The following is a 26,539-nucleotide window of genomic DNA, read 5'->3' on the forward strand; positions in this document are numbered from 1 at the left end:
CTCCTTCCACCTTTCTGCTTTCCCTTCTTTGCTTAGAACTGGGTTTACATCTGAGCTCTTATTACTCATACTAGTGGTTCTCTTTTCTCCAAAGGTCTCTTTAATTTTCCTGTAGGCAGTGTCTATCTTACCGCTGGTGATGTATGCCTCTACATCCTTACATCTGTCCTCTAGCCATCCCTGCTTAGCCATTTTGCACTTCATGTTGATCTCATTTTTGAGACATTTGTATTCCTTTTTGCCTGCTTCATTTATTGCATTTTTATATTTTCTCCTTTCATCAATTAAATTCAATATCTCTTGTGTCACCCAACAATTTCTACTCACCTTTTCACCTACTTGATCCTCTGCTGCCTTCACTATTCCATTTCTCAAAGCTACCCATTCTTCTTCTACTGTATTTCTTTCCTCTGTTCTTGTCAATCATGCCCTAATGCTCTCTCTGAAACTCTCTACAACCTCTGGTTCTTTCGGTTTATCCAGGTCCCATCTCCTTAAATTCCCACTGGTTCCTAAATCTCTGTCTTACCATTACATAATCTATCTGAAACCTTCCAGTGTCTCCAGGCCGCATCCACATATACAACCTTCTTTCATGTATCCTAAACCAAGTGTTAGCTATGATTAAGTTATTCTCTGTGCAAAATTCTACCAAGCGGCTTCCTCTTTCGTTCCTTACCCCCATTCCATATTCACCTACTACTTTTCCTTCTCTTCCTTTTCCTACTATCGAATTCCAGTCCCCCATGACTATTAAATTTTCGTCACCCTTCACTATCTGAATAATTTCTTTCATCTCATCATACATTTCATCCATCTCTTTGTCATCTGCGGAGCTAGTTGCCATATATACTTGTACTACTGTGATAGAATTTTGCACAGAGCATAACTTAATTATATCTAACACATGGTTCAAGAATCATAAGAGAAGGTTGTATACATGGAAGAATCCTGGAGATACTAGAAGGTATCAGATAGATTATATAATGGTACGACAGAGATTTAGGAACGAGGTTTTAAATTGTAAGACATTTCCAGTGGCAGATGTGGAGTCTGACCACAATCTATTGGTTATGAACTGTAGATTAAAACTGAAGAAACTGCAAAAAGGTGGGATTGTAAGGAGATGGGACCTGGATAAACTGACTAAACCAGAGGTTTCAGGGAGAGCATAAGGGAACAATTGACAGGAATGGCGAAAAGAAATACAGTAGAAGAAGAATGGGTAGCTCTGAGGGATGAAGTAGTGAAGGCAGCTGAGGATCAAGTAGGTAAAAAGACAAGGGCTAGTAGAAATCCTTGGGTAACAGAAGAAATATTTAATTTAATTGATGAAAGGAGAAAATATAAAAATGCAGTAAATGAAGCAGGCAAAAAGGAATACAAACATCTCAAAAATGATATCGACAGGAAGTGCAAAATGGCTAAGCAGGGATGGGTAGAGGATAAATGTAAGGATGTAGAGGCTTATCTCATTAGGGGTAAGATAGATACTGCCTACAGGAAAATTAAAGAGACCCTTGGAGAAAAGAGAACCACTTGTATGAATATTAAGAGCTCAGATGGAAACCCAGTTCTAGGCAAAGAAGGGAAAGCAGAAAGGTGGAAGGAGTATGTAGAGGTTCTATACAAGGGCGATGTACTTGAGGACAATATTATGGAAATAGAAGAGGATGTAGATGACGATGAAATGGGAGATATGATACTGCGTGAAGAGTTTGACAGAGCACTGAAAGACCTACGTCGAAACAAGGCCCCGGGAGTAGACAACATTCCATTAGAACTATTGACAGCCTTGGGAGAGCCAGTCCTGACAAAACTGGTGAGCAAGACATATGAGACAGGCGAAATACCCTCAGACTTCAAGAAGAATATAATAATTCCAATCCCAAAGAAAGCAGGTGTTGACAGATGTGAAAATTACCGAACTATCAGTTTAATAAGTCACAGCTGCAAAATACTAATGCGAATTCTTTACAGACGAATGGAAAAACTGGTAGAAGCCGACCTCGGGGAAGATCAGTTTGGATTCCGTAGAAATGTTGGAACACATGAGGCAATACTGACCTTACGACTTATCTTAGAAGAAAGATTAAGGAAAGGCAAACCTACGTTTCCAGCATTTGTAGACTTAGAGAAAGAGCTACTGCCAGTAAATCATTTATCTTTTAATAACGCATTTAAATATCTTTTCCAAATTAACATGTCTGAGTTTTAATAATATCAGACGATTGCTTTCTTTATTCATTATTATTTTGTTAGTGCATTGTCAGAAATATGTGTCAACCCTCTGCTGCCACACCTACAGCCAAATGGTTGTGTGTTCATTATTGTCCACATTATTGATCAGATAGTGGACAGACACTGCCCAATTGGGCTGATCTCCATATTAATTAGTTTCTCTTTGAGTACATCTTTGGTTCCATATCTCATGTGAGTGGTGGCACTGTTTTAAGTATTACACAAATTCCAAATAAGCAGGAAGGAAGATTGGGTTTAATGCCCCATCAATATCAAGGTCATTAGAGACAGAGCATAATCTTCTACTGTGTCAAGGGTGGGAAGGAAATCGGCCACGCATTTTCAAAGGAACCATCCCGGCATTTGCCTGGAGGAATTATGGGGAAATCATGGAAATCCTAAATCTGGATGGTGAGATGCAGTTTTGAACCATCGTCCTCCCAAAATCAAGTCAAGTGTGCTAACTACTGCGCCACCTCACTCGGTCTAAGTAACTAGAAAGGTCAGGAATAGAACAGGTTGTTCTTTGAAATGACTTGTTGTACACTTCTCTCCACTAACAAGTCGACTATTCTTGACAGAAGATAGCCTCAACCAAAATTAAATTGATAAGGCATATGGGATCCTGGTCATATTATCACATTACGTGATAAGTAAGTGGGGAGGTGAGAGTAGCAAAGCAAAACCTGAAATTCTTAATTCCAATTTCAAATGTTCCTCTAGGAAGGAAAACCCATGAAGATTAACCTCGCACAAATGAAAAGTTTTAGTGTAACTGGTGTTCAAAACAGCTCATATCGTTAAAATTGAACAAAGCTCCAGGGCCGGATGGAATCCCCCTATCACATTCTATACTGAATTTGTAGCTGGCTTAACCCCTCTTCTAACTATAATCTATTGTAGAGCCCTCAAACAAAAAATCATGCCCAGCAGTTGGAAGAAAATACTGGTCACACCAGTTTACAAGAGAGGTAATAGAAGCAATCCACAAAACTACCATCCAATGTCCTTGACACTGATTTGTTGTAAACCTTAGAATATATTTTGATCTCAAATACAATCAGGTATCTCGAGCAGAGTGACATCCTCCATGCCAACCAGCATGGATTCCGAAAACATCGATCAGGCAAAACCTAACTCGCACTTTTCTCACAACATACTGAAAGCTTCAGTCAGGTACATGCAGTATTTCTTGATTTATGAAATGTATTTGAACCAGTACCACATCTACACTTATTGTCAAAAATACAATCATATGGGCTATCAAGCAAAATTTGTGACTGGAGTGAAGATTCTTCAGTAGGGAAGACACAGCTTGTTATCTATGATGGATAGTCATCATCAGATGTAGAAATAACTTTGGGCGTGCCTCATGGAAGTGTATTGGCACTCTTGCTGTTTGTATTGTATACTAATGACCTCGTGGACAATATTAATAGTAACCTCAGACTTTTTGCAGATGACAAAATTATCTATAGTACTAGGAGCTGCACAAATATTCAGTCCAATCTTGATAAGATTTCAAAGTGGTGCAGACATTGGCAACAAGCCTTAACTAATCATAAATGTAAAATTGTGCCCTTCACAAAACAAAAGATATTATCCCATGACTATAATATCAATGAGTCACAGTTGGAATCAACCAAATCAGATACCTGGTTACAATGAAACAATGGAGAATCCAGGATGGAATAATGACAATATTATCAAAAGTGTAGACACTTGACGGGTCTTCTTTACGGTAAGTAGCAATCTATCTTTCCCAATATTGTTGATATTCCTGCCTGGAGTTTTCATTGTTTGATTTAATATTATTAAAAGGATAGACTGCTACTCACCATGTAGTTGAGATGTTGAGTAGACAGGCACAACAAAAAGACTGCTACACTAGTAAGATTTTGGCCCAAAGGCCTTCTTCTGAAGTAGAAAACACACACACACACACACACACACACACACACACACACACACACACACACACACAACCACTGTCTCTCGCCATCGAAACCAGGCTGCGAGCAGCTGTGCGTGATGAGGTGATGAGTGAAGCAGTCTGGGTGAAAGGTGTACAAAGGAGGCTGGGGCAGAGAGAGGGAAGGATAGAAGGTAGTTGTGGGGGACATTACAGTGCTGCTTGTGGGAGCAAACAGAGACACAGTGGGGAGACATAGGACAGCCAGGTGCAGTCAGGAGACTGGACAGACTGCAGGTGTGTGTGTGGGGGGGGGGGGGGGGGGTAGTGGAAAAGGAAAGAAGTGAATGGACTGTGGGTGCATTGGTGGAATAAATGCTGTGTAGTTCTGGACAGGGAACAGGGAAGGGGATATGTGGATGAAGGACTGTGACTAATGAAAGTTGAGGTCAAGGGGGTCACAGGAATGTAGGGTATATTGCTGGGAGAGATCCCACCTGCACAATTCAGAAAAGCTGGTGCTGGTAGGAAGGATAAAGATAGCACAAACTGTGAAAAAATCATTGAGATGTAGGACACTGTGTTGGGCAGTGTACTAAGCAACTGGGTGGTCCAGCTGGTTCTTGGCCATAATTTGTCAGTGGCATTTTATGCAGAGAGACAGCTTGTTGGTTGTCATGCCCACATAGAATGCAGCACACTAGTTGCAGCTTAGTTTGTATGTCACATAACTGCTTTCACTATGATGGGGCAGGTGATACTTGTGACCAGACTGTAAGAGATGATGGTGGTAGGATGTATGGACAGGTCTATTTACCATGGGGCAAGGGGTTGGGAGTAGGGGTGGAGTAGGAATGGAGCGATGGATGAGGATGTTCTGTAGTTTCAATGAGTAGCACTGTGGGAGGGGTGGAAAGGATATTTGGTAGATTATTCCTTATTTCAGGGCACAGCAAGAGGTTTTGGGCTTAGGACTGTGCCATTCAGGTGACCATTACTGTTAACACGGATCTGTTTGTCAGTGATGCCTTTACAGGTGAAGTGATTTTGGGTGAGGACATTGTTGGTCATGGTGACTATAAAGGAGATTGTACATCGATTGTCTGCTGGGCACTGGTTAGGTAGTGTTCAACAATGGCAACGGCGTGGTCATTAGGAATGTTAGTGTAAAGGGAGGCACCATTAATAGTGACGAGCAGTGTACCATGTGGTAAAGGAACAGGAACTATGGAGAGTCGGTGAAAGAAATTGTTGTTGTTTTTTATATAGGAGGGTAGTTTCTGGGTAATAAGCTGTAGGTGTTAGTCAATGAGAGCAGAGATTCTCTCAGTGGGGGCACAGTAATCAGCCTCAATGGGGCGTCCAGGGTGGTCAGGTTTATGGACTTTAGGAAGCATGCAGAACCAAACAAAAACAATACGTCCACTTCACCAGCTGCTACTCATTCCAGAACAAGAAGTCCCTTTCATACAGCCTAGCTATCCATTGCCATCAAATCTGTAGTGACGAGCAATTCCTCTCCAAATATATCAAGAGTTCCACTGAAGTCTTCACTGATCAAAAATACCCTTCCAGCATTGTACAGAAACAAATCTCCCGTGCCTTATCTGTCCAGTCCCCCACCACCTCCCAAAGGCTCACCATCTGGCAACAAAGGAGCATTTCTTTCATGATTCAGTATCACTTAGGACTAGGGCAACTGAATCGCATTCTCTGCCAGGGCCCTCTTATATCCCTACTCCACTCATACTCCTAACCCCTTGCCTCATGTCTCATACACTTGTAAACAGACATAGATACTAGACCTGTCCCACACATCCTTCCACCAGCACATACTGCAATCCAGTCACAAACATCATCTAAACCATCATGTGATTAACAAGCTAAGCTGGAACCGCTGTGCTGTGTTCTATGTGAGTATGACGACCAACAAGCTGCCTGTCCACATGAAAGGCCATGACAAACTGTGCGCAAGAAACATCTGGACCACCCAGTTGCTTAGCAGGCTGCCCAATATAATGTTCTTCACTTGAATGAGTGCTTCACAGCCTGATCCATCTGGAACCTTCTTATCAATACCAGCTTTTTTGAATCGTGCAAGTGGGAACTCTCCCTGCAATATATCCTATGTTCTCATAGCCTCCCTAGTTTCAACCTTCGTTTGTCACAGTCCTTCAGCCACCTATTCCCTACCCTGCTCCCAGTCCACCACTATAAAGCCTTCTATTCACCAATGCATCCGCAGTCTTTTCACTACCCCCCCCCCCCTCCCCCTACTGCCCTCCATCTAAGCTCCCTTCTCCACCTCGCTGCCCTACCCTCTTTCTACCACACCCCTGTATGCTCCCAGAAGTAGTAATTTACTATCCCCCAGACTGCTTCTCCCATCATGTGCACGTGATCGCAGTGTGACCTCTTCAGCCAGAGGTCAATGTGTGTGTGGGGCAGGGTAGTGGTTGCATGATTTTTGTGTGTGTGTGTGTGTGTGTGTGTGTGTGTGTGTGTGTGTGTGTGTGTGTGTGTTTTTTTTTACACGCGCGTACTGGTGTGTACGTGCACGCATGTGCATGTGTTGTCTATCTCAGAAGGCCTTTTGGCCAAAAACTTACTTGTTTAGAAGTCTTTCTGCTGTGCCTGTCTATGACTTGACATTTCCCCTATGTGGTGAGAAGCAGTCTATCCTTTTCATAACATTGTCATAAATATAGGGATGGGAAATGGAATGATCATATAAGCTCAGTCAATGGGTAAAGCAGATGGTAGACTTTGGTTTATTGGTACTTTCTGGGAAAATGTGATCAGTCTACAAGGGAGGTAGCTTACAAATCACTCGTGTGACCTATTCTGCAATACTGCTCAAGTGTATGGGACCTGTACCAAACAGGACTAACAGGGGATACTAAGTGTATACAGAGAAGGACAACACAAATGGTAATGGGATTCTTTGACCCATGGGAGGTTGTTGCAGAGATGCTGAGGAAACTGAACTGGTGGCAAGCTCCTGAAAATAGATGTGCCCTATCTCGAGCAAGCCTAGTTACTAAGTTTCAAGAACTGACTTTAAATGATGATTCTACAAATATATTACAACCTCCAATTTATTGCACACACAAAGATCGTGAGGACAAGATTAGACTCTACAGTACACACAGAATGATTTAAACAATCATTCTTCCCATGCTCAATATGTGAATGGAACAGGAAGAAATCATACTAATTGGTACAATTTGAACTACCCACTGTCGTACACTACACAGAGTACAGATGTAGATGTAGAATATTAGGTAGTGATTTGTTGGCTGGCCATAAAGTTACCCTAGACTTTCAACATAGCAGTATAACATTACCATGTGGTACAGGAGAAGACACTGTGAAACTGAATGTCAATAACATGGTCACATTTAATTCTAATACAACACTTGTTACTGAAGCTCAGCTAACTGGAGGTTTTGATAACATGGACTGGAATTATATTGAAGAAGCAGATATAGATACCACGAAGCTAATGTAAGTAAATCTCTGGGATTAACATCGTAGGAAAAGAAAGACTTGTTAGCTTTTCTAAGCAAGCACAGAAGTATTTTTTTGCTGAGACCATGAATTATTATCGATTTTATCTGCAAGTTACAGATATTACCTCATATAATATTTTTTACAAAACCATACTCAGTATCAGTGGCAACAAAAAAATTGGTATGTCATGGGATTATTAGAATGTTAACATGGAACATTACTGAAGCATCTGAAAGTGTTACAACAGCTCTTCAGTTGTGGTTAAGAAATCAGACAGATCAGTACAACTGGTACTTGACATGAGAACAGTGAACAGAATAATTGAACCTCAATGAGACAGCTCCATAACTGAGAAATTGCTAACAAGATTTGTGGGAATGAAATACATAAGTACTATGGACTTATTGGAAGGTTTCTGACAAATACCGCTACACATGGAGTCAAGAAAATATACTGCATTTCTTTCACTTCGAAGTTTTACCTTATGGATTTAATATTTCAGTCCTCAATTTTTATCAGAGCACTGAATAAGGCTACAGGAAGTGACTTGAGGGACAAGATTATAATCTATGCAGATGATACAGTAGTAGTATCTAAAGCTTGGTCGAAAGACATTCCGATCCTTGACCAGCTATTTTATAGATTACTTTCTCATGGAATAACAGTGAGGCTCTCAAATTCGCAGTTTGGGAAAGTGAAGTACAATTTCTTGGGCACATTATGAATACATTAGGAATTAAACCACACCCACACAAATTGGATGAAGTTAGCCACTGCCCAGAACCATTAAACAAAATTTATATGAGACACTGAATAAAGTGCAGCACATCTGATGGCATTATTCATACATGACTTTTTAGTTTTTAAATCAGAGTTCGATTTAATAAAGGAGAGTTTAGCATCACATCTAGTCCATCCAGATTTCAATTTACCATTCAACTTAGCAATAGACACATCAGATTATGGCCTAGAATGCCAAATTTATCTAGAAAATTATACAGATCTGGGTATTCCCCACTGCCCACACCTTTTACAAGCAGAATTTTGGCTAACCACAAAAGAAATTATCATTTCCCAATGAGGAAGCATTAGCTGTACCGTGATCTTTCCATAAGTTTTATTACCTTTTAACCAGTGACCATAGTGCACTAACTCTCTTGAAAAGGAGACTTTTACACAGCAGACTCACAAGGTTGGCCTTATTCCTGCAGGAATTTGATTTAATGCTGCAATACGTCAAAGACGTAGGCAGTCTGATACCAGACACCTTATCCAGACTACCATTTGGACAGTCCAATCTAAATATACAAAGTAAGGATACTTTTCCAATATATTTTTTAAAGTTGAAAATAACATCAGATCTTTATCTTAGTTCAGGCTTAGCACAAATTTAGGATTGAATGTTAAAAAGTCAAATAAAAATACTGAGAGCAACCCAAATGAAATTAGTATAATTTGGAAAGTATACCAAGGGCTATTATTTCACAAGAATAACAAAACAAGTAGATGGCTATTATGCATTCCAAGTAAACGTGTTATGTTATTAACTTGGCTTCTGCATCTGGGTCACATGCATTTTGCACCAAAGAAATGCATCCTACATACGAGGAAGTACTATTATTTTAGAAATTTCATGGAACATTAAGAAAATATTATGATTGATTTATTCATGGCTGTAATTTTGAGCAACTGCAGTATTAGTTTTCCACGATAAAATTGAGTCATCAGTTGCAAATAAGCATAAAAAGATTTATTTGCAACTGATGACTGAATTTTATCCTGGAAAAATATTAAGATCCAGTGAAGGTTGACAAAAGGTAGACATTCAGACAAAGAAGATTAACACCTTACTGTATCCCATTATTCCTGTAGCTTTGTGGGATTTGATAGCACTGTCCTTTTTTAGTCCTCTACCTAGAGGGAAGGGAGGTTTGGCATACACCTCTGTTATTTTGAATGTTGATCTAAGGTTGTGACACTGCATCCTATGAAACGAGCAACTACACATTAAGAATGCAGGTAAGCCAAAGAATTTATTACTGGACAATGGCACTCAGTTTACTGCTAAGCAGTTCCAGTAGTTTGTGGCTTGTCAAAGTGTATACCACATACTGATTTGAAACTACCACCTGAAAGCCAACCCAGTCAAAATAATTATGCAAGAACTGTGTAGGTTATGTAGACCTTATTGTACAAATACAGAAATGGGTAGATTTGGCTATAAACTTTGAACACGTGATGAATGAAATCTGTAATGCAAATTTCACTGATAGAAGTAACATGAAAGTAAACTGAACGGGAATTCATATTTAAACATACTGACTGGCCAACAGAGGGTGAGGATGCTGTGTCCATGCTGGGAATAAGTATTAGAGAAGCATTAATTAATGAAGGAGAGATCAGAAGAAAGAGATGGTAAAAGGGTGTTCCAGTACCAAAAAAAGGTTACTGACGTCGTTAAAATTAAGATTTACAAGAGAAGCGTGAAATGCGATAAATTGATAAGTTCTATCATTTATATGAAGGACCTTATGTAACTATTAGAATGCCTCATCCAAAAATCGTAGTATTAGTAGAACCAGCAACAGGAAAGAAGAAACACAATTATAGTAAACAACACTTAGTGGTTTTTCATGAGAAGTCAACCTTAATCATAAATTAACATTAACAAAACTGAAAGTAATGGAATGTCCAAAAGGACATCAGAACTAGATATTAGTTGGCCTTATTTATATTGTAACCATATATATATATATATATATATATATATATATATATATACTTAAAAACAAAGATGATGTGACTTACCAAATGAAAGTGCTGGCAGGTCGACAGACACACAAACGAACACAAACATACACACTAAATTCAAGCTTTCGCAACAAACTGTTGCCTCATCAGGAAAGAGGGAAGGAGAGGGAAAGACGAAAGGATGTGGGTTTTAAGGGAGAGGGTAAGGAGTCATTCCAGTCCCGGGAGCGGAAAGACTTGTCTTTAAATATGTCTGCTTGTGTCTGTATATGTGTGGATGGATATGTGTGTGTGTGCGAGTGTATACCCGTCCTTTTTTCCCCCTAAGGTAAGTCTTTCCGCTCCCGGGACTGGAATGACTCCTTACCCTCTCCCTTAAAACCCACATCCTTTCGTCTTTCCCTCTCCTTCCCTCTTTCCTGATGAGGCAACAGTTTGTTGCGAAAGCTTGAATTTAGTGTGTATGTTTGTGTTCGTTTGTGTGTCTGTCGACCTGCCAGCACTTTCATTTGGTAAGTCACATCATCTTTGTTTTTAAGTATATTTTTCCTTCGTGGAATGTTTCCTTCTATTATAACCATATATATATATATATATATATATAATAGAGGGAAACGTTCCACGTGGGAAAAATATATTTAAAAAGAAAGATGATGAGACTTACCAAACAAAAGCGCTGGCAGGTCGATAGACACACAAACAAACACAAACATACACACAAAATCTAGCTTTCGCAACCAATGGTTGCCTCGTCAGGAAAGAGGGAAGGAGAGGGAAAGACAAAAGGATTTGGGTTTTAAGGGAGAGGGTAAGGAGTCATTCCAATCCCGGGAGCAGAAAGACTTACCTTAGGGGGAAAAAAGGACAGGTATACACTCGCACACACACACATATCCATCCTCATATACACAGACACAAGCAGACATTTGTAAAGGCCTTTACAAATGTCTGCTTGTGTCTGTGTATATGAGGATGGATATGTGTGTGTGTGCGAGTGTATACCTGTCCTTTTTTCCCCCTAAGGTAAGTCTTTCTGCTCCCGGGATTGGAATGACTCCTTACCCTCTCCCTTAAAACCCAAATCCTTTTGTCTTTCCCTCTCCTTCCCTCTTTCCTGACGAGGCAACCATTGGTTGCGAAAGCTAGATTTTGTGTGTATGTTTGTGTTTGTTTGTGTGTCTATCGACCTGCCAGCGCTTCTGTTTGGTAAGTCTCATCATCTTTCTTTTTATATATATATATATATATATATATATATATATATATATATATACTTAAAAACAAAGATAATGTGACTTACCAAATGAAAGTGCTGGCAGGTCGACAGACACACAAACGAACACAAACATACACACAAAATTCAAGCTTTCGCAACAAACTGTTGCCTCATCAGGAAAGAGGGAAGGAGAGGGAAAGACGAAAGGATGTGGGTTTTAAGGAAGAGGGTAAGGAGTCATTCCAGTCCCGGGAGCGGAAAGACTTACCTTAGGGGGAAAAAAGGACGGGTATACACTCGCACACACACACATATCCATCCACACATATACAGACACAAGCAGACATATTTAAAGACAAAGAGTTTGGGCAGAGATGTCAGTCGAGGCAGAAGCGCAGAGGCAAAGATGTTGAATGACAGGTGAGGTATGAGTGGCGGCAACTTGAAATTAGCGGAGATTGAGGCCTGGTGGATAACGGGAAGAGAGGATATATTGAAGAGCAAGTTCCCATCTCCGGAGTTCGGATAGGTTGGTGTTAGTAGGAAGTATCCAGATAACCCGGACGGTGTAACACTGCGCCAAGATGTGCTGGTCGTGCACCAAGGCATGTTTAGCCACAGGGTGATCCTCATTACCAACAAACACTGTCTGCCTGTGTCCATTCATGCGAATGGACAGTTTGTTGCTGGTCATTCCCACATAGAATGCATCACAGTGTAGGCAGGTCAGTTGGTAGATCACGTGGGTGCTTTCACACGTGGCTCTGCCTTTGATTGTGTACACCTTCCGGGTTACAGGACTGGAGTAGGTGGTGGTGGGAGGGTGCATGGGACAGGTTTTACACCGGGGGCGGTTACAAGGGTAGGAGCCAGAGGGTAGGGAAGGTGGTTTGGGGATTTCATAGGGATGAACTAAGAGGTTACGAAGGTTAGGTGGACGGCGGAAAGACACTCTTGGTGGAGTGGGGAGGATTTCATGAAGGATGGATCTCATTTCAGGGCAGGATTTGAGGAAGTCGTATCCCTGCTGGAGAGCCACATTCAGAATCTGATCCAGTCCCGGAAAGTATCCTGTCACAAGTGGGGCACTTTTGTGGTTCTTCTGTGGGAGGTTCTGGGTTTGAGAGGATGAGGAAGTGGCTCTGGTTATTTGCTTCTGTACCAGGTCGGGAGGGTAGTTGCGGGATGCGAAAGCTGTTGTCAGGTTGTTGGTGTAATGCTTCAGGGATTCCGGACTGGAGCAGATTCGTTTGCCACGAAGACCTAGGCTGTAGGGAAGGGACCGTTTGATGTGGAATGGGTGGCAGCTGTCGTAATGGAGGTACTGTTGCTTGTTGGTGGGTTTGATGTGGACGGATGTGTGAAGCTGGCCATTGGACAGGTGAAGGTCAACATCAAGGAAAGTGGCATGGGATTTGGAGTAGGACCAGGTGAATCTGATGGAACCAAAGGAGTTGAGGTTGGAGAGGAAATTCTGGAGTTCTTCTTCACTGTGAGTCCAGATCATGAAGATGTCATCAATAAATCTGTACCAAACTTTGGGTTGGCAGGCCTGGGTAACCAAGAAGGCTTCCTCTAAGCGACCCATGAATAGGTTGGCGTACGAGGGGGCCATCCTGGTACCCATGGCTGTTCCCTTTAATTGTTGGTATGTCTGGTTTTCAAAAGTGAAGAAGTTGTGGGTCAGGATGAAGCTGGCTAAGGTAATGAGGAAAGAGGTTTTAGGTAGGACGGCAGGTGATCGGCGTGAAAGGAAGTGCTCCATCGCAGCGAGGCCCTGGACGTGCGGGATATTTGTGTATAAGGAAGTGGCATCAATGGTTACAAGGATGGTTTCTGGGGGTAACGGATTGGGTAAGGATTCCAGGCGTTCGAGAAAGTGGTTGGTGTCTTTGATGAAGGATGGGAGACTGCATGTAATGGGTTGAAGGTGTTGATCTACGTAGGCAGAGATACGTTCTGTGGGGGCTTGGTAACCAGCTACAATGGGGCGGCCGGGATGATTGGGTTTGTGAATTTTAGGAAGAAGGTAGAAGGTAGGGGTGCGGGGTGTTGGTGGGGTCAGGAGGTTGATGGAGTCAGGTGAAAGGTTTTGTAGGGGGCCTAAGGTTCTGAGGATTCCTTGAAGCTCTGCCTGGACATCAGGAATGGGATTACCTTGGCAAACTTTGTATGTGGTGTTGTCTGAAAGCTGACGCAGTCCCTCAGCCACATACTCCCGACGATCAAGTACCACGGTCGTGGAACCCTTGTCCGCCGGAAGAATGACGATGGACCGGTCAGCCTTCAGATCACGGATAGCCTGGGCTTCAGCAGTGGTGATGTTGGGAGTAGGATTAAGGTTTTTTAAGAAGGATTGAGAGGCAAGGCTGGAAGTCAGAAATTCCTGGAAGGTTTGGAGAGGGTGATTTTGAGGAAGAGGAGGTGGGTCCCGCTGTGATGGAGGACGGAACTGTTCTAGGCAGGGTTCAATTTGGATAGTCTCTTGGGGAGTTGGATCATTAGGGGTAGGATTAGGATCCTCTCAAACCCAGAACCTCCCACAGAAGAACCACAAAAGTGCCCCACTTGTGACAGGATACTTTCCGGGACTGGATCAGATTCTGAATGTGGCTCTCCAGCAGGGATACGACTTCCTCAAATCCTGCCCTGAAATGAGATCCATCCTTCATGAAATCCTCCCCACTCCACCAAGAGTGTCTTTCCGCCGTCCACCTAACCTTCGTAACCTCTTAGTTCATCCCTATGAAATCCCCAAACCACCTTCCCTACCCTCTGGCTCCTACCCTTGTAACCGCCCCCGGTGTAAAACCTGTCCCATGCACCCTCCCACCACCACCTACTCCAGTCCTGTAACCCGGAAGGTGTACACAATCAAAGGCAGAGCCACGTGTGAAAGCACCCACGTGATCTACCAACTGACCTGCCTACACTGTGATGCATTCTATGTGGGAATGACCAGCAACAAACTGTCCATTCGCATGAATGGACACAGGCAGACAGTGTTTGTTGGTAATGAGGATCACCCTGTGGCTAAACATGCCTTGGTGCACGACCAGCACATCTTGGCGCAGTGTTACACCGTCCGGGTTATCTGGATACTTCCTACTAACACCAACCTATCCGAACTCCGGAGATGGGAACTTGCTCTTCAATATATCCTCTCTTCCCGTTATCCACCAGGCCTCAATCTCCGCTAATTTCAAGTTGCCGCCACTCATACCTCACCTGTCATTCAACATCTTTGCCTCTGCGCTTCTGCCTCGACTGACATCTCTGCCCAAACTCTTTGTCTTTAAATATGTCTGCTTGTGTCTGTATATGTGTGGATGGATATGTGTGTGTGTGCGAGTGTATACCCGTCCTTTTTTCCCCCTAAGGTAAGTCTTTCCGCTCCCGGGACTGGAATGACTCCTTACCCTCTTCCTTAAAACCCACATCCTTTCGTCTTTCCCTCTCCTTCCCTCTTTCCTGATGAGGCAACAGTTTGTTGCGAAAGCTTGAATTTTGTGTGTATGTTTGTGTTCGTTTGTGTGTCTGTCGACCTGCCAGCACTTTCATTTGGTAAGTCACATTATCTTTGTTTTTAAGTATATTTTTCCTTCGTGGAATGTTTCCTTCTATTATAACCATATCATTAATTTGAACCCAACAATTACGTTTGTTATTGTCGCCTTTGCATTTCGAAATCTTTCCTGTCGTCTTATTTCTCTTTTTTCTCTTTATTTTCTCTTTCTATTTTTACCAGTAGTTTCACTTTGTATTCACCTTCCCCTTTTACCGTTATCTACTATACAATTTTATCCCACCTATATATGCTCAACAATACGTAACCCACTTCCCAATCATAACCAAAAAATTTTATTTTCGCTTTCAACACTACCGCTGCTATAAAATCCACCGTTTCCAGTTCAATAACAGCTGCTTTCACGTATTTAACAACCATTCTGGCTAGTTCTAATAACTTGAAGTTTATTTCCACTTCCGTTTTTCGCACATCACTGATCATTTTAGCCGCTCCCCACAGGTTTTAACGTCATTATTTCTACAATTGTTAGCCCCATTTTCGTAATCTTTCACCACAACACCACTCCTTTAATACGTTTTTTCGAAATTTTCTCGAAATTTTCCCGAATTTCTCCGTCCTTTGACGTGATTTAGCGGCAACACAACCACCTAACCTTTTTCCACATCGCTGTCTACCAACCCAAGTTCACCACAGGATCAACTTAACCAACACTTTTTCGCCTTTTTTCATACCAGATCTCCAGTTGCTTTCTAGTTCACCTTTATCTCTCCCCATATATTTCTATCTTTCTTTTTCATTTCAACCTCATGTTAAACTTTCCACCTTCAATACCATGTCACCCTCACAACACCCCCACAACGACCCCATTAAGTTTTATTTACATTCCCTCCGCAAACATGCCTTCACCCTAGCCAGATTACGCTCACATATTTTATTTTCTCAGGCTTGTCTGACATTTGGCATTACCCCCAAAGGCCTCACACTTAAAGTTCCCATCTCTGGCTGCAACCCTTCTTTCCATCAGTCCCTATACCAGTTCCAAACTGAACAATCCATTGCCCTCACCCACCTAATCCTTCACCTACACATCAACTCAGCCAATGAACACACCCGTCAACTCCTATCCTTAATAAAAGTCCTCAATCTTTCCTCTCCCACATCCACACCGGCTATTCAGAGCATCCTCCTACAGGCCAACCGCCAATTAGAACAGCATGCCACCCTTCACCTCAAAAAACTATCCAATCTCCTGGTTTCCCACCTCCGGAAAGGCAACTCACTCACCCTTCACAACCTTTCCAGCAAACCTCAACCACCTCTCATTGCACACAAACCCAGTCTCTCCCATCTACTCAATCTCCCACTTCCAGCTCCACTCCCTCCAAAACCTCAAAATTCCGATCAACACGATCTGGCACCACAACACCCTAATTCAGTAGTTAACCTTTCCTCCAAACCTCTCTCCCAATCCGAAACCTCTGTCCTATCCAAAGGCCTCACTTTCAGCCCCACTCCCAGATTCAACCAAACAGCCCTCGTCAAAGATTTACTGTCCTACACTCGTACTCTCTGCTGGAAGTATCACTTTGCCACGAAGAAAAATGATCCTAATCCTACCCCTAATGATCCAACTCCCCAAGAGACTATCCAAATTGAACCCTGCCTAGAACAGTTCCGTCCTCCATCACAGCGGGACCCACCTCCTCTTCCTCAAAATCACCCTCTCCAAACCTTCCAGGAATTTCTGACTTCCAGCCTTGCCTCTCAATCCTTCTTAAAAAACCTTAATCCTACTCCCAACATCACCACTGCTGAAGCCCAGGCTATCCGTGATCTGAAGGCTGACCGGTCCATCGTCATTCTTCCGGCGGACAAGGGTTCCACGACCGTGGTACTTGATCGTCGGGAGTATGTGGCTGAGGGACTGCGTCAGCTTTCAGACAACACCACATACAAAGTTTGCCAAGGTAATCCCATTCCTGATGTCCAGGCAGAGCTTCAAGGAATCCTCAGAACCTTAGGCCCCCTACAAAACCTTTCACCTGACTCCATCAACCTCCTGACCCCACCAACACCCCGCACCCCTACCTTCTACCTTCTTCCTAAAATTCACAAACCCAATCATCCCGGCCGCCCCATTGTAGCTGGTTACCAAGCCCCCACAGAACGTATCTCTGCCTACGTAGATCAACACCTTCAACCCATTACATGCAGTCTCCCATCCTTCATCAAAGACACCAACCACTTTCTCGAACGCCTGGAATCCTTACCCAATCCGTTACCCCCAGAAACCATCCTTGTAACCATTGATGCCACTTCCTTATACACAAATATCCCGCACGTCCAGGGCCTCGCTGCGATGGAGCACTTCCTTTCACGCCGATCACCTGCCGTCCTACCTAAAACCTCTTTCCTCATTACCTTAGCCAGCTTCATCCTGACCCACAACTTCTTCACTTTTGAAAACCAGACATACCAACAATTAAAGGGAACAGCCATGGGTACCAGGATGGCCCCCTCGTACGCCAACCTATTCATGGGTCGCTTAGAGGAAGCCTTCTTGGTTACCCAGGCCTGCCAACCCAAAGTTTGGTACAGATTTATTGATGACATCTTCATGATCTGGACTCACAGTGAAGAAGAACTCCAGAATTTCCTCTCCAACCTCAACTCCTTTGGTTCCATCAGATTCACCTGGTCCTACTCCAAATCCCATGCCACTTTCCTTGATGTTGACCTTCACCTGTCCAATGGCCAGCTTCACACATCCGTCCACATCAAACCCACCAACAAGCAACAGTACCTCCATTACGACAGCTGCCACCCATTCCACATCAAACGGTCCCTTCCCTACAGCCTAGGTCTTCGTGGCAAACGAATCTGCTCCAGTCCGGAATCCCTGAAGCATTACACCAACAACCTGACAACAGCTTTCGCATCCCGCAACTACCCTCCCGACCTGGTACAGAAGCAAATAACCAGAGCCACTTCCTCATCCTCTCAAACCCAGAACCTCCCACAGAAGAACCACAAAAGTGCCCCACTTGTGACAGGATACTTTCCGGGACTGGATCAGATTCTGAATGTGGCTCTCCAGCAGGGATACGACTTCCTCAAATCCTGCCCTGAAATGAGATCCATCCTTCATGAAATCCTCCCCACTCCACCAAGAGTGTCTTTCCGCCGTCCACCTAACCTTCGTAACCTCTTAGTTCATCCCTATGAAATCCCCAAACCACCTTCCCTACCCTCTGGCTCCTACCCTTGTAACCGCCCCCGGTGTAAAACCTGTCCCATGCACCCTCCCACCACCACCTACTCCAGTCCTGTAACCCGGAAGGTGTACACAATCAAAGGCAGAGCCACGTGTGAAAGCACCCACGTGATCTACCAACTGACCTGCCTACACTGTGATGCATTCTATGTGGGAATGACCAGCAACAAACTGTCCATTCGCATGAATGGACACAGGCAGACAGTGTTTGTTGGTAATGAGGATCACCCTGTGGCTAAACATGCCTTGGTGCACGACCAGCACATCTTGGCGCAGTGTTACACCGTCCGGGTTATCTGGATACTTCCTACTAACACCAACCTATCCGAACTCCGGAGATGGGAACTTGCTCTTCAATATATCCTCTCTTCCCGTTATCCACCAGGCCTCAATCTCCGCTAATTTCAAGTTGCCGCCACTCATACCTCACCTGTCATTCAACATCTTTGCCTCTGCGCTTCTGCCTCGACTGACATCTCTGCCCAAACTCTTTGTCTTTAAATATGTCTGCTTGTGTCTGTATATGTGTGGATGGATATGTGTGTGTGTGCGAGTGTATACCCGTCCTTTTTTCCCCCTAAGGTAAGTCTTTCCGCTCCCGGGACTGGAATGACTCCTTACCCTCTTCCTTAAAACCCACATCCTTTCGTCTTTCCCTCTCCTTCCCTCTTTCCTGATGAGGCAACAGTTTGTTGCGAAAGCTTGAATTTTGTGTGTATGTTTGTGTTCGTTTGTGTGTCTGTCGACCTGCCAGCACTTTCATTTGGTAAGTCACATTATCTTTGTTTTTAAGTATATTTTTCCTTCGTGGAATGTTTCCTTCTATTATAACTATATATATATATATATATATATATATATATATATATATATATATATATATTTGTAAAGAGAGGACTTTCGAAGTTGGGTTGACTGAAATAGGATATCAGATGCTTTCATAGACAGTGGATAAGGTGTTAGTGTGTTGGATTTTGAATCTAAAGATCTGGTGAGCCTGAGCTGAGGGCTAACACCTGGTAGAGTGAGTTGAAAGGTATGGCAACAGTGTACTAGTGAAGCTGAGGTATACCAGTATGACAGCATGCTACTAGCATTATTTGACTTTGTTGGGAAACTAAGTTAGAATGTTCTGGGTATTAATCCACGAAATAAGACAATAGTTGAATTTGAAAAAAATTATGGAAGTACCAACCCAATGTGGTCCGTACAGTGAGTTAAGAAATGGGTGTGATTGTAATTAAAGTGAGGATGACAAAATTTTCCCCTCATGAGGAAGTTTCCTCTTCCATTTTACCACTGGAAGATAAAAAGGGCATTCTTGAGAAGAATTCTGGGTCTTGTGGTATGGATAGACCTTAAGATTGATGGTATAGCATCAAACATCCACTATGAGAGCCATGTTTGTTATTGAATGTTATGTATCAATGGATATTTAAACTGATACAACTATACATTATATTTGCAAATATACTGAGCTTCAGTAGACAGCATAACTAACAGTTTTAGATTATGGATTAGTAACAGCCGAGTAGCTTACATACTCAGAGTGCGTTTGCAGGGTAGTTGTTATTTGCAGTGTGGGGAAATATCTTGATTAGAACCTAAATTTTGCCCTACAAAAGCACAAGGGACCATATAATTATAAGGGTATCATAACTCACACTAAGTAGATATAATCTAAGAGAACATGGAGGTTAACAGCGTCAGTCATCAAAAAGCAATGATGGAAAGAACCTGGTAGCTGGACAGATGACATGTGAGATACCAAACCTCATTTAATGAGAACAGATTGGATGTAGGATATGAATTATTTGTGTGAGTGTCTGTTTTGCTGATCATGCAAAATGAGAACATAGTTTATGAGTGATTTGTATATATGTGTGTAGCACTTTCAAAATGTGTATTGGATTATTAAGACTCGGTGTACAGTAAGAAACAACAGATAGTTTGTTGTAGCAAGTAATTTAATAAAATGGAAATCTTATAAACATTGACACTATCACTCAATTATAAAGGCAGCAGATGTAATGGTACAGAATTATTTTATAGTTTTGGAATGGATAGGCAGAATATTTTAAATAACTGAGTAACTGTATTGACATGTAGGATTTCTTAGAAAGAATTAGTTATGTATTCTGCATTTGGTTTGTGTTTTCTTTTATGTTCGAGGTTCTCAAAGGACATAATGTGGTGACGCAAGATTGACACGCGACATGCTTATGTCATCACAAGTATGTGTCTCGGAATCTGCAGTGCAGTGCACCATGCCACAGAGTTCCTCCTGTGTGAAGTTCCATGGTATCGGGCTTCCCAAGAATGATGAGCTTCCCTGACTTGATAGACTAGAAGAAGTGGGAGTTCTAATCAAACTTCAAATAGCAAGCATGTAATTGGACAATTGTAAAAAACTTTGCTAAATCTGACTACCCAATTAACAAATTTGTTACTTGTGAGAAATGTATTCCTCTATTCCTATTCCAATACTGATTGATTAGTACGAGGGAATATTGATTTCAGAGCGAAGTTCCAATTGATGAATTTCAATGCCACAGTTATGAAAGTCAATGAAAAACTTTGCATGTTTGACATGAGGTTTCAAGGAAAGGAACTGAGATGAAGATCTCAGCATGGACAAATGGCTGAAAGCAAAGCTTATAGAGGTAGGGAAAAAACTGCAACAGGGTGGAGGAAGTGAAAAAAGGGAAAATATGGGGCAGAGGTTCACATTACCAATGGCCGAGCCCAAAACTAAAAACTGTTCCAGATGATGCTGTGGTGTGACCATTCTAAAAGGGTGTTTTGTTACAAACAGGGTCGGTCTCTCTCTCTCTCTCTCTCTCTCTCTCTCTCTCTCTCTATCTATCTATCTATCTATCTATGGCGAACAATGTTTATGAAAGTACATGAAAGTACATATGTTTCACATACCTTTAGTATACTTGGTTGTAAGAGAATGTTGATGCATGATATGTTGAAATAATTCAAATCTAGTGCAAGCAGCTATATGCTCTTTGGATCCATTAATGTAATATTTTTTGGAAATGTGTCACGTATGATGAATCTCTTTTCACTGATGTACTCCAGTGTATCAACAAAGCCAAGCCAATAAATGACAAGTCCAGGGCCAAATCTGAAATATGAACAAACTGCCTTAATATCATTCAGCACACATTTAATACATTTTTAAAAACCAATTCACTGTCTGCAGGAATGAATGTTTCTCACCTGTTCCAGTAACTAAGATACTGTTCCTTTATATATGTTTTGTGGTTTGCTTCATCACCAAAGAGTGCTTTACTTTCTATCCAGTTTACTACAAAGCCATCTACCGCCACAGGCAACTCCAGCTTAACATCTGGTGTCTTGTCATAACCACATGTTCGCAGCTGCTCTTCATCCTTGAATGGTATGTTAGCATTTCTTACCATTCTTTGCAAACGTAGCTCATATTCTTGGCCAATGGAGCTACAGGAAGATAAATATGCCATATAATATCCTCAAACATAATAATCCAAGTTTTTAAAAGAATATGTTAATCCTGCAAATAGTGCTGAACAAATTACATTTATAAATTTAATTCAATAGCTCTTATAAATTCACCCATGGAACAAAGCTGAAAACAACAGGTCTGGAAAATATGGCTAACTGATCACTTAAAATTGGGATCTGCTCTTGTTAACACATAACATTCTGAAATACTTCTTGGAGAACAAGGTTTGCTCATTTTCCAGGGATAAGGTTCTTCTTATGGAACTAAGATAAAGACCATGCTTTTTCTCTTGTGAAATGTGTTTAAGCTAGAAGTATCACTGAATGCAAGGGTCACACTTAATTCTTTCAAAATCCTTCTGGTGCAGATTCTCTCAGTTTTTTGGAAAATTCCTAATTGAAGATAACACAAGAAAACGATACACTGAAAGAGATGTTTAAGAGTCATACTACTATTTAGAGTTATGCCAGTTTTTCATTTGTCTGAACTAAAAATTTGGTTGTCTGGTGTGATCTGCATCTTTGATGGAACTCATATAAATCAGGAAATATTTTCTAATTCAAAGAGTTTTAAGTTTACACTGGGATGAAGACTTACAGATGGACATAAATCGGCTTTTATTAACATTTTGTGATGAAACAGATTTCAGTTAGAATAAAAATCTTGTGAACAGAAATGGATTTTTAAATAAATTACTCAAAAATTAGTAGGAATTCATGTTTCTTCAGCTTCCAGTACATAAAATGCAAGCCTAAAAGACTAGTCTGTGCAAATGGTGTTTTAGGATTTACTACACATTATATTTATTTTTTATATTTTACACACACACACATATACAGGGTGAGTCACCTAACATTACCGCTGGATATGTTTCGTAAACCACATCAAATACTGACGAATCGATTCCACAGACCGAACGTGAGGAGAGGGGCTAGTGTAACTGGTTAATACAAACCATAAAAAAATGCACGGAAGTACGTTTTTTAACACAAACCTACGTTTTTTTAAATGGAACCCCGTTAGTTTTGTTAGCACATCTGAACGTATAAACAAATACATAATCAGTTCCGTTTGTTGCATTGTAAATTGTTAACTACATCCGGAGATATTGTAACCTAAAGTTTATGCTTGAGTACCACTCCTCCGCTGTTCGATCGTGTGTATCGGAGAGCACCGAATTACGTAGGGATCCAAAGGGAACGGTGATGGACCTAAGGTACAGAAGAGACTGGAACAGCACATTACGTCCACATGCTAACACCTTTTTATTGGTCTTTTTCACTGACGCACATGTACATTACCATGAGGGGTGAGGTACACGTACACACGTGGTTTCCATTTTCAATTACGGAATGGAATAGAGTGTCCCGACATGTCAGGCCAATAGATGTTCAATGTGGTGGCTATCATTTGCTGCACACAATTGCAATCTCTGGCGTAATGAATATCGTACATGCCGCAGTACATCTGGTGTAATGTCGCCGCAGGCTGCCACAATACGTTGTTTCATATCCTCTGGGGTTGTAGGCACATCACGGTACACATTCTCCTTTAACGTACCCCACAGAAAGAAGTCCAGAGGTGTAAGATCAGGAGAACGGGCTGGCCAGTTTATGCGTCCTCCACGTCCTATGAAATGCCCGTCGAACATCCTGTCAAGGGTCAGCCTAGTGTTAATTGCAGGTGCACCATCATGCTGATACCACATACGTCGACGCGTTTCCAGTGGGACATTTTAGAGCAACGTTGGCAGATCATTCTGTAGAAACGCGATGTATGTTGCAGCTGTTTGGGCCCCTGCAACGAAGTGAGGACCAATGAGGTGGTCACCAATGATTCCGCACCATACATTTACAGTCCACGGTCGCTGTCGCTCTACCTGTCTGAGCCAGCGAGGATTGTCCACGGACCAGCAATGCATGTTCCGTAGATTTACTGCCCCGTGGTTTGTGAAACCCGCTTCATCGGTAAACAGGTAGAACTGCAACGCATTCTCTGTTAATGCCCATTGACAGAATTGCACTCGATGATTAAAGTCATCACCATGTAATTGCTGATGTAGCGACACATGAGACGGGTGAAAGCAGTGACGATGCAGTATGCGCATGACACTACTTTGACTCAGTCCACCGGCTCTCGCAATGTCCCGTGTACTCATGTGTGGGTTCATGGCAACAGCAGCTAACACACCAACTGCACCCGCTTCTCCTGTGACGGGCCTGTTACGGACCTGTTTGCATGCTATGACCATACCTGTTGCATACAGTTGGCGGTAGATGTTTTGCAATGTGCGGCACGTTGGATGCTCTCTGTCCGGATACCGTTCTGCATACACCCTGCAGGCTTCAGCTGCATTTCGTCAACACTCGCCATAGATGAGTATCATCTCCACCTTTTCAGAGTTCGAATACACCATGGTCACAGTTCCTACAACACTACACTATCACAGACGCCTGGTAACACGGTGTACTACAGTTGGTCTGCGTGCGGAGACGAATGCAGAATAACAATAGCAGCAAGCGCTACATGCGGACACTGCGACAGCTAGACCAAACCACAACAGTGCACTACAGCCACACTCGTAAACACGGTCGTCATCGTAAATATGTCCCGGCAGATGCTGCTCGCCGACCGTGGCCCGTATTTGCTACAACACGCAACTGAACGTCGGAGGTTTCAAGCGTCAACTTTAGGTTACAATATCTCCGGATGTAATTAACATTTTACAATGCAACAAACGGCACTGATTACGTATTTGTTTATATGTTCAGATGTGCTAACAAAACTAACGTGGTTCCATTTTAAAAATCGTAGGTTTGTGTTAAAAAACATACTTCCATGCATTTTTGTATGGTTCGTATTAACCAATTACACTAGCCCCTCTCCTCACGTTCGGTCTGTGGAATCGGTTCGTCAGTATTTGATGTGGTTTACGAAATATATCCAGCGGTAACGTTAGGTGACTCACCCTGTAGATACATAATAGAGGGAAACATTCCACATGGGACAAATATATCTAAAAACAAAGATTCTGTAACTTACCATCGAAAGCGTTGGTACGTTGATAGATACAATAACAAACACAAATACACACACAAATTTCAAGCTTTCACAACCCACGGTTGCTTCATCAGGAAAGAGGGAAAGACGAAAGGATGTGGGTTTTAAGGGAGAGGGTAAGGAGTCATTCCAATCCCGGGAGTGGAAAGACTTACCTTAGGGGGAAAAAAGGACAGGTATACACTCGCACACACACACATATCCATCCGCACGTACACTGACACAAGCAGACATACCTGCCCTTTTTTCCCCCCTAAGGTAAGTCTTTCCGCTCCTGGGACTGGAATGACTCCTTACCCTCTCCCTTAAAACCCACATCCTTTCATCTTTCCCTCTCCTTCCCTCTTTCCTGATGAAGCAACCGTTGGTTGCGAAAGCTGGAATTTTGTGTGTATGTTTGTGTGTCTATCAACCTGCCAGCGCTTTCATTTGGTAAGTCACATCATCTTTGTATATATATATATATATATATATATATATATATATATATATATATATATATATATATATATATATAATAGAGGGAAACATTCCACGTGGGAAAAATATATCTAAAAACAAAGATGATGTGACTTACCACACGAAAGTGTTGGCAGGTCAATAGACACACAAACAAACACAAACATACACACAAAATTCAAGCTTTCGCAACAAACGGTTGCTTCGTCAGGAAAGAGGGAAGGAGAGGGAAAGACGAAAGGATGTGGGTTTTAAGGGAGAGGGTAAGGAGTCATTCCAATCCCGGGAGCGGAAAGACTTACCTTAGGGGGAAAAAAGGACAGGTATATAAGGACACCACCTACTCCAGTCCTGTAACCCGGAAGGTGTACACGATCAAAGGCAGAGCCATGCGTGAAAGCACCCACGTGATTTACCAGCTGACCTGCCTACACTGAGAAGCTTTCTATGTGGGAATGACCAGCAACAAACTGTCCATTCACATGAATGGGCACAGGCAGACAGTGTTTGTTGGTAATGAGGATCACCCTGTGGCTAAACATGCCTTGGTGCATGGCCAGCACATCTTGGCACAGTGTTACACCGTCCGGGTTATCTGGATACTTCCCACTAACACCAACCTGTCAGAACTCCGGAGATGGGAACTCGCCCTTCAGTATATCCTCTCTTCTCGTTATCCGCCAGGCCTCAACCTCCGCTAATTTCAAGTTGCCGCCGCTCATACCTCACCTGTCTTTCAACAACATCTTTGCATCTGTACTTCTGCCTCGACTGACATCTCTGCCAAAACTCTTTGCCTTTACAAATGTCTGCTTGTGTCTGTGTATGTGCGGATGGATATGTGTGTGTGTGCGCGAGTCTATACCCGTCCTTTTTTCCCCCTAAGGTAAGTCTTTCCGCTCCTGGGATTGGGATGACTCCTTACCCTCTCCCTTAAAACCCACATCCTTTCGTCTTTCCCTCTCCTTCCCTCTTTCCTGATGAAGCAACCATTTGTTGCGAAAGCTTGAATTTTTTGTGTATGTTTGTGTGTCTATTGACCTGCCAGCACTTTCGTTTGGTAAGTCACATCATCTTTGTTTTTAGATATA

General features: G+C 42.3%; 1 protein-coding gene across 1 annotated transcript in view; it reads right to left on the reverse strand.

Annotated features, from left to right (window-relative positions):
- LOC126188927 (CDAN1-interacting nuclease 1) overlaps nucleotides 1-26,539 on the reverse strand; it is a 155,108-nt gene that overhangs the window by 16,995 nt on the left and 111,574 nt on the right. Inside the window, exons 6-7 of the mRNA XM_049930648.1 lie at nucleotides 21,665-21,904; nucleotides 21,368-21,569 (exon numbers count right to left, since the gene is read on the reverse strand). Coding sequence (XP_049786605.1) covers nucleotides 21,440-21,569; nucleotides 21,665-21,904 — 370 coding nt within the window. The 3' untranslated portion in view covers nucleotides 21,368-21,439. The remainder of the gene's footprint in view (nucleotides 1-21,367; nucleotides 21,570-21,664; nucleotides 21,905-26,539) is intronic.

Source organism: Schistocerca cancellata, chromosome 5 (assembly GCF_023864275.1).
Source record: "Schistocerca cancellata isolate TAMUIC-IGC-003103 chromosome 5, iqSchCanc2.1, whole genome shotgun sequence".
NCBI lineage: Eukaryota > Metazoa > Arthropoda > Insecta > Orthoptera > Acrididae > Schistocerca > Schistocerca cancellata.